Source organism: Neophocaena asiaeorientalis, unplaced genomic scaffold (assembly GCF_003031525.2).
Source record: "Neophocaena asiaeorientalis asiaeorientalis breed wild unplaced genomic scaffold, Neophocaena_asiaeorientalis_V1.1 scaffold242, whole genome shotgun sequence".
NCBI classification, from domain to species: Eukaryota; Metazoa; Chordata; class Mammalia; order Artiodactyla; family Phocoenidae; genus Neophocaena; species Neophocaena asiaeorientalis.
This window is the reverse complement of record NW_020172451.1, coordinates 7151685-7164320: the sequence shown is the minus strand read 5'-3', so window position 1 is coordinate 7164320 and position 12636 is coordinate 7151685. Positions and strand designations below refer to the sequence as shown.

General features: G+C 46.7%; 3 protein-coding genes across 3 annotated transcripts in view; all 3 read left to right on the top strand.

Moving 5' to 3' along the window:
* Positions 1 to 114: 114 nt before the first annotated feature.
* LOC112394618 (uncharacterized) lies at positions 115 to 1862 on the top strand. Its single transcript, XM_024737408.1, has 2 exons — positions 115 to 1670; positions 1796 to 1862. The coding sequence occupies exons 1-2, from the start codon at positions 115 to 117 to the stop codon at positions 1860 to 1862; spliced, it is 1623 nt and encodes a 540-aa protein (XP_024593176.1).
* Position 1863: 1 nt separating this feature from the next.
* LOC112394617 (uncharacterized) lies at positions 1864 to 3333 on the top strand. The gene is made up of 2 exons (XM_024737407.1): positions 1864 to 3105; positions 3316 to 3333. Exons 1-2 carry the CDS (start codon positions 1864 to 1866, stop codon positions 3331 to 3333), a joined length of 1260 nt encoding a protein of 419 aa, XP_024593175.1.
* A 3535-nt stretch (positions 3334 to 6868) lies between these two features.
* Positions 6869 to 12636, top strand: part of MEI1 (meiotic double-stranded break formation protein 1) — a 60000-nt gene continuing 54232 nt past the window's right edge. Inside the window, exons 1-3 of the mRNA XM_024737549.1 lie at positions 6869 to 7117; positions 10203 to 10326; positions 11389 to 11439. Coding sequence (XP_024593317.1) covers positions 6947 to 7117; positions 10203 to 10326; positions 11389 to 11439 — 346 coding nt within the window. The 5' untranslated portion in view covers positions 6869 to 6946. The remainder of the gene's footprint in view (positions 7118 to 10202; positions 10327 to 11388; positions 11440 to 12636) is intronic.

The window sequence follows — 12636 nt, the reverse complement described above, 5'->3', positions numbered from 1 at the left end:
AGAGAGGATAGTAGAGAGACCCAGGCTCCAGGGTGGGTGAACCAGAGAGAGAGAAGAGGAGAGGATGCTTGGGAAATTCAGGCATCTGGAAGGCAACTCCCAATAAACTTTGGGATGGAGGACAAGGCAGAGCCTAAGGTCCTGGAGTTGGGGAGACAGAGACTAGTAATAAGTAAAGCTGTTGGAGAGATCTTGACACCATGGTGGGAGAATCAAGACCAGGTGAGAGTTGAGAATAGAGCTGAAAGTCAGAAACTACGGAAGAGAACTCGGAGGGATGCTGGAGGTGAGAATCTTCCTGAAACCCAGGCACGAAGAGGAGAGAAACAGAAACAGTTAAGATGTAAAATTGATGCAGAGACCCAAACGCTAATGTGGGAGACCCAGGATAGGAGTAGGAATAAGGATGCTATAGAGACCCAGTCTTTTAAGAAGAATAAGAAAGAAGCCAGAGGAGAGGATGAAGGAGAGACCCAGGCCCAAGGGTTGAGGAAGCAGGGCCAGACTGGAATTGAGAATGGTGGGGAGACCCAGCTGTCAGGGTGGGGAAAACAAGACCAGATTAAAGGTGATAATAATATAGAAATTCAGGCAGAAAAGAGGAGAAGAAAGGGCCAGTTTGGAGGTGAGAATGCTGTGCAGATTCAGATATCTGGGAGGGAGAACTTGGGGGAAGTGAAAAAAGAGGATGGCCTAGAGACCCAAGCCCTGGGGTGGGGAAAACAGGAATGCATTCAAAGTGAGAATGTTACAGAGATCCAGACACCAGGGTGGGAGATGCAGGATCAAAACGGAAGTGAGAAAGCCGGGAAGGTCCAAGTATTTAGGGTAGAGATCCAGAAACAACTAAGACATGAACTTCAAGTGGGGTGGGGAAATCAAGGCCTGAAAATAGGTGAGGATTCTTGGGAAAGCCAGATATCTAGAAGGAAGAACCTCAGGGAGATAAGAGAGGAGGATTGGGTGGTGATCCAGGCACGATTCTGGGGAGACCAGAAACCAGTAGCAAGTGAAATTGGCAGAGAATTCAAGATACCATGTTGGGGGAATCAGGACCAGATTGGAGGTGAACATAGAGCAGAAATTCAGGCACTGGAGAAGAGAGACCAGAGAAAGAACGGAGATGAAGATGGTGCAAATATCCTGGCACCCGAGGCAGAGAACCAGAGACAATTAAGAGGTGTACCTCATGTAGAGACCCATCTACCAGGAAGGAGGAATCAGGAGCAGTTTGTTGATGAGAATAGTACAGACATCCAGGCAACAGGGAAGAGAAACCTGAGAGGCGTTAAAGGTGAACATGGTAAAGAGACTCAGGAACTTGGGGAAGAAAACCAGCATCAGTTAAACAGTGAAATTAGTGGAAGGATTCTCATACTGAAGTGGAAAAATCAGGAACACATTAGAGGCAAGGATGGTGCAAATGCCCAGGCATCTGAGGCAGAGAATTGGGGAGAATTAGCAAGTAAAATTGATGTAGAAACTCATTCAGCAGAATGGAAGAAAGAGGAGCAGATGGGAGGTGAGAATGGTGCAGAATTTCAAATCCAAGAGAAGAGAGAGTTAAGAAGTGAAATCGTTGGAGAGATCCAGATACAAGGGCAAGGCAGCCAGAATAAGGGTGAAGATGAGGACGCTGCAGAAATCCAGGATGTAGGGAGCCAGAGAAAGTGCAGAGCTGAGGATGCTGGAAGGCTTCGAGTACTAAGGGGAAGAAACAAGGGCCAAGTCAGAGGAAAGGATGCTGCTAAAGGCAATCTCCGAGTTGAGTGTTCTGGGTGTGAGGGGCCCCCAGCCCTCACTGGCTCTGGATACGGGGCCATGGACCAGGAACAGGCTGTGGCCTCTGCTTCCTGTCCTGAGATGAAGGCTCTCCCCCACCAGAATGAACTCTTCCTGCTTGCCAGTGGGGAGGGAGAGCATTTGGCCAGCCAGAGCACGGCCACTGCCAGGAAGCACAGTGTCATTCCAGCCTCCTGGCAGGCCCAACCTAAACTCCAGAAAAGCCGACAAAGGGACAAAGGAATGGTTCCAGGGAAGACCTCTGGCCTGACTCGACAGCTCTGGAACCCACAGTCTTTGGCTGCTGCCCCGGGCCTGCCCTCTGCCTGTCCCTCTGTCTCATGTGGCCAAGCCCCCCAAGCTGCCACAGCTCTGGTGGATTTTCCCACTGCCCTCACCATCCTGCCGAAGTGGCCAGTCCTCACGAAGTGCCAGCTACTGCTCCTGGAGTCCCTTATGCAGCAGAAGATTGCACACCTGAAGTGGGGCCTCCTCCAGCAGATCCTAGAATCCTACTCGCACTTTAACTTCTTAGCACCATGCCCACTGCCCCTTGAGGGGGTGAGGCTTCCTGGGTTACACAAGGCCTGTGAGCTGCAGGGGCAGCAGGAAAGGCATTGTGGGGCCCAGGGCCCCAGGCCAGGCCTTAAGTCCCCAGAGAGGTCCCAGAGCGTTTGGCGCCAAGAAAGGAAAAGCTCAAAACCTCCTACGCAGGCCAGAGCTCTGGAGAAGCGTAGACCACACCAGACAGAGCCAATGGGCGTTTCTATCCATTCTGAAAAGCCTAAGAGAGTCAGACCACCAGGGGGCCTCAGAGAACGACAGGATGAACAGAAAGAGGCTCCTCCCAGGGCCAAGCTCACTGCTCCCAGGAACCCCAGGCCTGCAGCAGAATCTAGTAGCTGGTGTGGCCAAGAAAGCGTCCAAGAACCCTCCAGTGAGAACAGCGGGAGCAGGAAAATGGTCAGGCCAGGGGTCTCCCAGATGGCAGAGAGGGCTCCCGGCAGAGCGAGGATCTCATACTCTGGGGCAGACCACTGGAGGAAGGAGCACGCATCTCAGGAGGCCCCCAGATTCAAATGTCAGCAGCCCACACACAGGAGAAGAGGAAGCCTGGAGCCGGAGGAAGGCAGAGGGGCTGGGCAGCAGCCTTCCTCCTGTTCCACAGACACCTTCAGCTCCAAAAGGAGTCTGCACTCTGCTGCAGCAAGGCTGAGCATGAGCTTTTTGAAGCGGATTTCCTGGTCCCCACACCGGGCCAAGCCCCAGCACTTAGCCCCCAACGTGAGTGTGAGGGATCCTGATCCTATCCTGCTTCCCGAAGTGGGTGACCCACATGCAAGGGAGGACAGCATCAGAGACCACGCTTCTTTGAAGAGGGACCTTCAGCCACCAGGTCACTGCGGTGCTCGGGTTGCTCTTCCCAAAACAAAAAAACTTGAGGAAATTGAGAACCCACATGGGGCCCCAAGGAATCCACCAGCCCCCCAAAAGTTTGGCCTTATGAAGCGTTTGAGGGGTTTCCTGCTCCAGCATGGCTTTAGGAAGTAGGCAGTGGGTTCAGAATCCTCAAAACACGTCAGAGAAGGCAGGAGAGTAGTCTGCTTACTCCCAAAGGGGATGATAAAATAACCTCTATTAAAATTGGTTATTTGGGCCCTGTGGGGTTCTGATTTCTTTGGTACACATTTTATAAGCGCCCCCCTTTGGGGGTCTGGGATACTTTGTGGGTGGGATAGAAGCTACTTCTACTCTATGGTTTTGAAGGTTCAGGGAATGTGGGTCAGCCCAATGCCATCTCCTAACACCTCCCCTCTCCAGTTCCTCAGAGGAAGGTTTACTGAAGTTTCTATCATAGTTCAGTCCTGTCCTATTCCAAGCTAATTCTGATTGAGGTCGGATGCTCAGATAGCCTCAGCTGCTTGTGGGAGGGGTGGTGCTCTGCACCGGACACTATTATTCAGGTCCTTTCAGTCACAAGGAAGGGAGCTGATCACTGAGTATCTGCCCTGCTGGGATTCTGCTGCCTGTGAACAGATTTCACGGAAAAACCATTTCCACCTCTTCAATTCTCAAGCGCTGGCAACCCTAATACCTTGTTGTTTTCCCTCACCTCACCCTCCAGGACATCCTGGAGCTAATTGTTTTTTTCAATCAAGTCTGAAACTTCTTAGCTAAAAGGCATTATGTCTTGTGACACTTCTGTAGATAGCTTCAGCAGGTTGAAGCAGATTCACAGAACTCAAATTTAATTCAGAAAATTCAATTCAGGTTTTCTCCTCCTCTCTCCTTTATCCTCCCCCACTTCTTTCCTTTCTCCCTTCCTTTCTTCCCTTTCATTTAGCTTTCCTATTTTTAAATTCATTGTCAAAACCATACATGCTCATTAAAGAGAGTTTAGAAAATTCAAAAAAGGGAAAAACAATCCATAATCCCATCACCCAGTTAATGTTTTGATGTTTTTCTTCCTATGTGTTGCCTACCACTACTACGGCAGTTATACTGGGGTTGGCAGGCTCTAAGAAGGCTCCCAATGCTCCCTACCTTCTGGTATTCACACCCTGTGTATTCTCCTCTCCTCGAGTGTGGATTGGATCCAGCGACTCACTTCCAACGAATAGGATACAGCAGAAATGATGGAATGTCACTTCTGAGAACAGGTTACAAAGGCTGTAGCTTCCATCTTGGGTACCTTCTCTCAATTCCCTTGCTTGTTCTCTTGCTTGTTCTCTCAATTCTCTTGCTTGTCCTTCTCTCAATTCTCTTGCTTGCTTCCATTTTGTGCACTGCCTTATGGAAAGGCACACGTGGCAAGGAACTGAGGCAGCCATTGGATAACAGCCCTCAAGAAAGTGAGGCCCTCAGTCCGGTAGCCTTTGAGGAAATGAATCCTGCCACCAATCATTTGAGTGAACTTGGAAGCAGATCCTTTGGCCCTAGTGAGCCTTGAGATGAGTACAACCTCAGGAGAGACTTTGAGCCAGGGTCACCTTGCTAAGCCATGCCTGGATTCCTGATCCACAGAAACTATGAGATAATAAATGTTTGTTGTTTTAAGCTGCTAAATATTGGGGTGTGTTAGTTTTCTATGGCGACTGTAACAAATTACCACAAACTTGGTGGCTTAAAACAACTGAAATTTATTCTCTCTGTTCTGGAGGCCGAAAGTCTGAATGAAATCAAGATGTCAGCAGGGCTACACTGCTACCAAAGGCTCTAGAGGGCAATCCGTTCCTTGTCTCTTCCAGCTTCTGGTGGCTGCAGGCATTTGTTGGCTTGTGGCACCGTCACTCCAATCTCTGCCTCCGTGGTCACAGTGCCTCCTCCTTTACTCTGTGTGTCTCTTCTCAAGACAGTTATCATTGGATTTAGGGCCCACTGGATACTCTGGATGATATCTTCATTTCAAGATCCTTAATTCCAACTGTAAAGATCCTTTGGAAAAAAGGTAATTTACAGGTTGTGGGGATTTCGGATGTTACATTAGTTTGCTCCAGCTGCTATAACAAAATAATACAGCATGGGTGGCTTAAACAACAAAAGTTTATTTTCTCACAGTTCTATAGGCTAGAAGTTCAAGATCAAGGTTTTGGCTAATTTGGTTTCTGGTGAGAGCTCTCTTCCTGGCTTAGAGATGGTCACCTTTTCATTATGTCCTCACATGGCCTTTCCTCAATGCCTATACATAAAGAGAGAGATAGATCTTTCTCTCTTCCTCTTTTTATAAGGCCTCCAATCCTGTTGGATTAGGGTGTCACCCTTATGACTTCATTTAAACTTAATTACCCCCTTAAAGGCCCTATCTCCAAATACAGTCACATTAGGGGTTAGGACTTCAACATCTGAATCTGGTGGACACAATTCAGTCCACAGCAGACATGGAGGTGTCTTTTTGAGGGTCACCATTCAATCCGTTACATGGATTGTTATGCAGCAATAGATAACTAATACAAATGTACCCAATTGTAATAATTTGCTTCTCTTTCTCCTTGACTAGTTCTAGTTACTTGAGGACAGGGACTGTCTCTTGCTCACTTTTGAATCCTCTAGATCATAGCAGAGTTCCTGGTTCCAAATTTTGTCTAAAAGAATACATAATTTGTTGACATTAAAAAAGTAAACATAGAATAATGTTTAATTATATGGAAGATGTACATGATATATTTTTTCTGAGAAAAGTTTACACACCTTTGTATGTTGCTGTTGTAAAAAGGTATAGAAAAAGACTAGAAGAAAATATATCAAAATATTATTTTTTCTTCTATTTTCTTCACTGAACATATATTACTGCTATAATATAATTTAATGGTGTTGAATAAATGTTTGCTTATTTATTTTACATACTTATGTATATAATTCTGCATCTTTTGTACACTTAGCATTTTAACGAGGATTTTTCCATATTAAATCTACTTTTCTCAAGAATCAGTTCATGATACTACATTAAAAAAAAAAAAACATTGTTTTCCAAATTATTTTGCCATGGAAAGCACTTTTTCTACTCCGTCACACTGCTTCTGAATGTAGAAAACATCTCTTGAACTTATCTCCTTTAACACTAACCGGTTGCTGGGCACTTTGGCGCTAATTAAATACTTGTAGATTGACGGGTTTTGTTAATACACTTAACAACAAACTATATTTTCTTCAGTATACCTTCTGTGCTCACAAAATCGCAAGTACTGTGCAGCCCTCTGTGAGACGATATTTTAAGGGGACCATCTTAGAATCTCTGAAAGGTGTCACCTTAGATTGTTTGAAAGGTGCCACGTAAATTTAAAATAATAGAGCTGATAGTTTTTCGATAAAAATCCCTGAGATCGTTTACTTTTTAAATACCAGAAATAGATTGTTTCCTTTTCTTACTTTTTCAAGGCTAATAACAGAGTCTTTATAAATGCTTTTCAACCTTCGGCGTAGTAAAGACGAATTCCTGCAGGCTCCAAGAGCAAACAGCTTGGGGCTTAGAGGTACGCTCTTCCGACTCCTGAGGCGCGTCACCCGCCCACAGGGGCCGCTGCTCTCCTGAGACTGGCTGGCATTCGGTTCGCGCAGGCGCATTACCCTTCTCCCCACGCGCCCGCGTCGAGCTCTGCCAAGTGCGCTTGCGCAAGAACTGAGCGGGAAAAGGTACTGACTGCAGTGGTAGAAAGCAAGCGGAGAGATGGCTGTGAGGGAGCCAACGGCAGGCCTTCCCGGGCCCGGGAGGGACGAAGAGGCGGCGCTGCTCTTCGAGAGGGCCCATTACCGGCACGACCCGCGCTGGCTGCTGCCTGTGCCCCCACGCCTCTGCCTGGCCTGCGCGCTGGAGCTGCTGCCGGAGCCTAGCGTATCGGTGCGAACTGGCATTTCCCTCACCAACCGGGCGGGAGCAGCTCCCTTCAACCGGGCGCACCTTCCCCGAAACTAAGCCAGGCCCACCCGCCTTGTTAAATCTAGCCCCTAAACAGGCCCACCCCCTTACCGGCCACGGCGGCCTACCCCGCAGACCGCTCAGCATCCCCTTTCCAAAGGAGGCCCAGACCCTGGCCTTGCGCCTCAAGTGGGCCTACCCTGTCCGCACTAAACCCGGGGCTCCCAGGGCCCCCAGCCTAGACTCACTGGCACGCGTTCCCACCTTCCCGTAAGCCCTTCTCTCAGCTGCCCTGCCCTTTGCTGACCCTCTCACCACTTCTCCAGGATTTAGCCTTCACTCAGGCTCCCTCCCACTTGAGTCCCCGCTCAGCCTGAGGGCAAGGCGCGCGCACCCTGGGGGCTTATTCCTTAGCTTTCCGACTGTGCGAATGGGAGGAGGGGGCTCCTTGGGCTCAGTGGCGGCAGGAAGAGTGGAAGTTACGGCCCAGCAGGAGTGGGGTGAGGGGAGGAGCTTTCTGAGAGGCAGAGGTGGCTGAAGCGTGGGCTGCCTGTTCCTTCAATGCCTACCCACCTTCGCAGTGAATTTTTTGTCCGTGGAGACCTCCAAGAAGAGTTTGGGAGATGACTGTTCTCTCAGAGTCACAGGGCTGGAATTGTTGCCGTGGGTGGGTGGGGGATGAGCTAGATCAGCGGTTCTCAAATTTTTGCTCTAGGGATGGCTTTACACTTTTTTTAAAAAAAATTATTTATTTATTTTTGTCTGTGTTGGGTCTTCGTTGCTACCGGGCTTTCTCTAGTTGCGGCCAAGGGGGGCTACTCTTCATCGCAGTGCGTGGGCTTCTCATTGCAGTGGTTTACTCTTGTTGGGAGCATGGTCTCTAGGCACGCGGGCTCAGTAGTTGTGGCTCGCGGGCTCTAGAGCGCAGGCTCAGTCGTTGTGGTGCACGGGCTTAGTTGCTCCGTAGCATGTGGGATCTTCCCCGACCAGGGATCGAACCTGTGTCCCCTGCATTGGCAGACAGATTCTCAACCATTGTGCCATCAGGGAAGTCTGGCTTTACACTTTTTAAAAGTGTTGAGGACCCCCAAAGAGCTTTTGTTTATTTACTGTATTAAAAATAACAAAAGTTTAAAGTATTCATTTAAAAATAATAATAGGACTTCCCTGGTGGTGCAGTAGTTGAGAATCCACCTGCCAATGCAGGGAACACGGGTTCGATCCCTGGTCCGGGAAGATCCCACATGCTGTGAAGTAACTAAGCCTGTGCGCCACAACTAGTGAGCTCGCGTGTCATAACTACTGAAGCCCGCATGCCTATAGCCCGTGCTCCACAACAAGAGAAGCTACCACAATGAGAAGCCCGTGCACCGTAACGAAGACCCAACACAGCCAAAAATAAATGAATAAATTTATAAAAATAATAGTCCATTACATATTAATATAATCCTTTTTATTTTGGCAAAATATAGGTATTGATAACATACAATTTACTATTTTAGTGTACAGTTCTGTGGCATAAATGATTTAAAAAATAAAAATAACTATTTTCAAAACAAAAAAGAGGGCAAGGAATGTCTTTGTTTTACATTTTTGCAAATCTTTTTAATGTCTGGCTTAATAGAGGACAGCTGGGTTCTCATATATTTCTGCATTTTATCTGTTGTGACATGCCCCCTTTGAAAAATGCTGTACACTTGTAAGAGATTAAGTGGAAAAGGCAAATAGCAACTTAGTATTATACGGAAGTAATTTTGATCTTGTGGATCCCCTGAAAGTGTTTTGGGCACCCTCAGGGATCCAAAGACTATATACTCTGAGAACCGCTGGGCTAGCTGGTAACATCTGCAGCATCACTGAGGCTAGAGTTCTGAGGCTGCCATTGTTGGACAGTGAGAGATAGAGATGAATAAGACAATGAAGTAGGGAAGAAAATAAGAGAACGCATTCCTGGGAATTTAGAAGGTGGACATATTTGTGGTCAAGTGCTGTGTGGGTTAAGGAGTGAAATTAGGAAAGGTTCTTTAGAGGAGGAAGCATTTGAATTATGCTTGAGAAGATGGGTGAGATTTGGGCTAGAGGAAATGGGGGAGCTTCTTCCAGGAGGCGAGGATTAGCAAGGATGAGTTTGGGGAGGTAATCAGAATGTGTTTGAAGGGCAGTTGAGGGAGGTGAGATTGGACAGCCAGGGTTGAGATTACCTCCTTTGAGTTTGAGTCCAAGCTAAGGAGCTTGGATTTAATCTGTCAGGTGAAGGGACGTCATGGAAATTTTTTGAGTAACTCATTTAGATCACTAGCTTAATGCATTATGTGGGAGGAACTGGTGAAGGAGAACAGGAGAATTACACACTTTAGAGGCAGTAAGAGATGCAACTTTTCCACCTTTTACTGAACACACTTTTCTTAGCTTCAGTTTTCACCAGTCGAAGGGGTGATGTAGTCAGTTGTACCCATGTTCCAGTTCTGTCCTCGGTGCACACCCCTTTTTTGACCTAAGTTTTGCTATTGTCTTGAGTACTTTGCACAGCTGCTACCCAGTTCCCTGTATAGGGAGGTGAATTGAGTGTGAAGATTTATATCTACATTGAAAGGAAGAATGAATTTTTCTCTACCTACCTCAGTGAGGCTCATGAATGGCCCCCAGTATCACTCTCACAGACTGTGGAAAGAGCCCTGACCTTGGACAACACCTGGTTGGATACTTAGATTTGAGTCCTTGGGAAGGTGTCTGAGCCTCAGTTTTCTCATCTCCAAAATGGTGATAATAATATCTGTTTTTGCTTGCTTTACCAACTCATTAGGCTTAAATGAACTAGTTGACAAATGAGTGATTTGTGAACAGTAAAGTGCTATGTAAATATACTTTATTAGGAACCTTCACTCTTGTATAATCCTTTGTTTGAACACATGGATTCCTGTGTGTAAATGATGCCCTTTTTCACACTCCATAGTTTAGATGATTCTACCAGTATTATCTTGTAATTATATTTGGAAATTACACTTGTTTGGGTTCAGAATGGCTGAGACTCGGTTGCTATTGAATATTTTTCTTCATCTGCTCCAAGTTGGTGCGCAAGAAGCACGTGCTGTCCGGCTTCCGAGATGCTCTCATGAGGCATGCCTCCCTGGTCATGCAGCTGGTGGCTCAGGATCAGAGAGTCTGTATCCACTTCATAAGCATGCTTTTCGGTGAGATTGAAAGGAAAACTTGGCATGAATTTTGCATGTATACCTTGTACATTTGCTTTTGGGGTCTTGGAGAAATGGTCTTGGAACCATAGTTTAGACTTTTTGCGATGTAACAGTTTAACTTACTAGTAAGTTGTTTTGTCATAATAATGAAGAAATTGTCCCCTTTGTAAGATACACGATGCATTGTATGGTAACTGGCTTTACCACAGCTCAGAGGTTAGTAAAAGTGTGAAGATGAATGTAGGAAATGTGTGATCTTTCAAAAAGTCCAGTCTCTGTGGTCTTTGAACAGGATTAGAGGTCAGATCTGGAGTCTGCTGATCTGAGTGTGACCCTGATTGAGTTACTTCTTCTCTTCTGTACCTCAGTTTCTTCATGTGTAAAATGAGATGGATTAAAAGGTCCCTTCTTTTTTTTTTTTTTCCCCCCCGGTACACGGGCCTCTCACAGTTGTGGCCTCTCCCGTTGTGGAGCACAGGCTCCAGACGCGCAGGCTCAGCAGTCATAGCTCACGGGCCCAGCCGCTCCGCGGCATGTGGGATCTTCCCGGACCGGGGCACGAACCCGTGTCCCCTGCATCAGCAGGCGGACTCTCAACCACTGCGCCACCAGGGAAACCCAAAAGGTCCTTTCTTTTAATACAATTATAATGTCCTATGGAATGAGCCCTTTTAGGGAGGAAGGGAGCTAACTCGAATTGGGTGCTTTTCTCTGCTGGAGGCTTTTCAGACTTTTAACTGCCAGGGCAGTCTTTTAAGGGAGAGAGGATGATCTCCAAGGCTCAGGGAGGTCTCAGCTAACAGCTGGCAGAACTGGAATTTTACTCTAGGTCTGTTAGAGACTCCAGAACACACAGTTTTTGTGCTGTGCCATGCTGACTATTTTTATCCTTTCAAAGCCAGAGTGGGTTACTGAAAATCTGGGGTTTGGTGCTGAGGATAGAATTTAGCTGGGACATTGCTTAAAGCTGCTGTTAGTCTTAGAATTCACAGTGTGCCTTTCTGGATTTGTTTCTCTTTTATCTGTTAACCATCCCCCTCTTACCTCCTTCTGCTCAAGGACTGTTATGCAATGTGGAGGATGGGAGTATAACAGACCTCTGTATTGAAGGTAAGATTAAACTGTGTGTACCTAGCATTTGAAGCCGGGGATATTAGCCTGAATTGCAGCTTTGATTATTTGAGACCTTGATGAAATGTTCCATTTTAGAGACAGATAAAGAAAATTCAATTATCAATCATTAATTCTGCATTTCTTTCGTGGACACCTACTCTGTGCCACGTACTGTATCAGACACTAGGGTTGTATCTGACATGGTCCCTATCCTGTAAGAGTTTACAATCTGGAAGAGAAATTGTCTGGTAAATAACAAGGGCTGATGAGTGCTGTTACAGAGACATGTACAAAACTCTGTTTTTATTACATTCATATTGGTTGGTTGGAAGTTGTCTGCACATAGGTGGTGGTTAAAGCTGTGGAAGTGCCTGGGTTTACCTATAAAGGACTCAAGAAGAAGGAAGACAAGAGCATTGGGATGAGAGGATTCTTTTCTTTTTTTCCCTTTTTTAAATAAACTTATCCATTTCATTTTATGTTAATTTTGGCTGCGTTGGGTCTTCGCCACAGCGCGCAGCCTTCTCATTGTGGTGGCCTCTCCCGTTGTGGAGCATGGGCTCCAGGCACACGGGCCTCAGCAGTTGAGGCACGCGGGATCAGCAGTTGTGGCACGTGGGCTCTAGAGCGCAGGCTCAGTAGCCATGGCTTACGGGCTTAGTTGCTCCACAGCATGCGGGATCTTCCTGGACCAGGGTTCAAACCCATGTCCCCTGCATTGGCAGGCGGACTCCCAACCACTGTGCCACTAGGGAAGTCCCTGGGATGAGAGGATTCTTGCCGAAAGGGCAAGAACTGTATCATTTAGAATATAGTCACGAAACATAAACCACACAAGTTATTTGAACAGAAAAAACTTTAAAGAATTGTTGACTAGATAACTGAAGGAAAAAGCGAACCAAGTTTCACCGAGGTAGCAATTTTTGAAAACAGCTTCCACCCCTAGGGATAGGGAAACAAAGGGAGAGGTTGGAATTATTAAGACTTACAAGTTTGGAGGAAGGACCCCATACATGAAACACAGACCTCTGAGGAGAGGATGCTGCTTGGCTGCTGCTGGGTCCATGACTATCCAGGCACACAGTTAGCAGCTGTAACTGCTAGCTGTGACAGATAAGTCAATATGATCTGTATGTACTTTTGCCCACCTCTCAGTCTAGAGAATGTGGACAAACAGATGTACCCCTCGAAGGT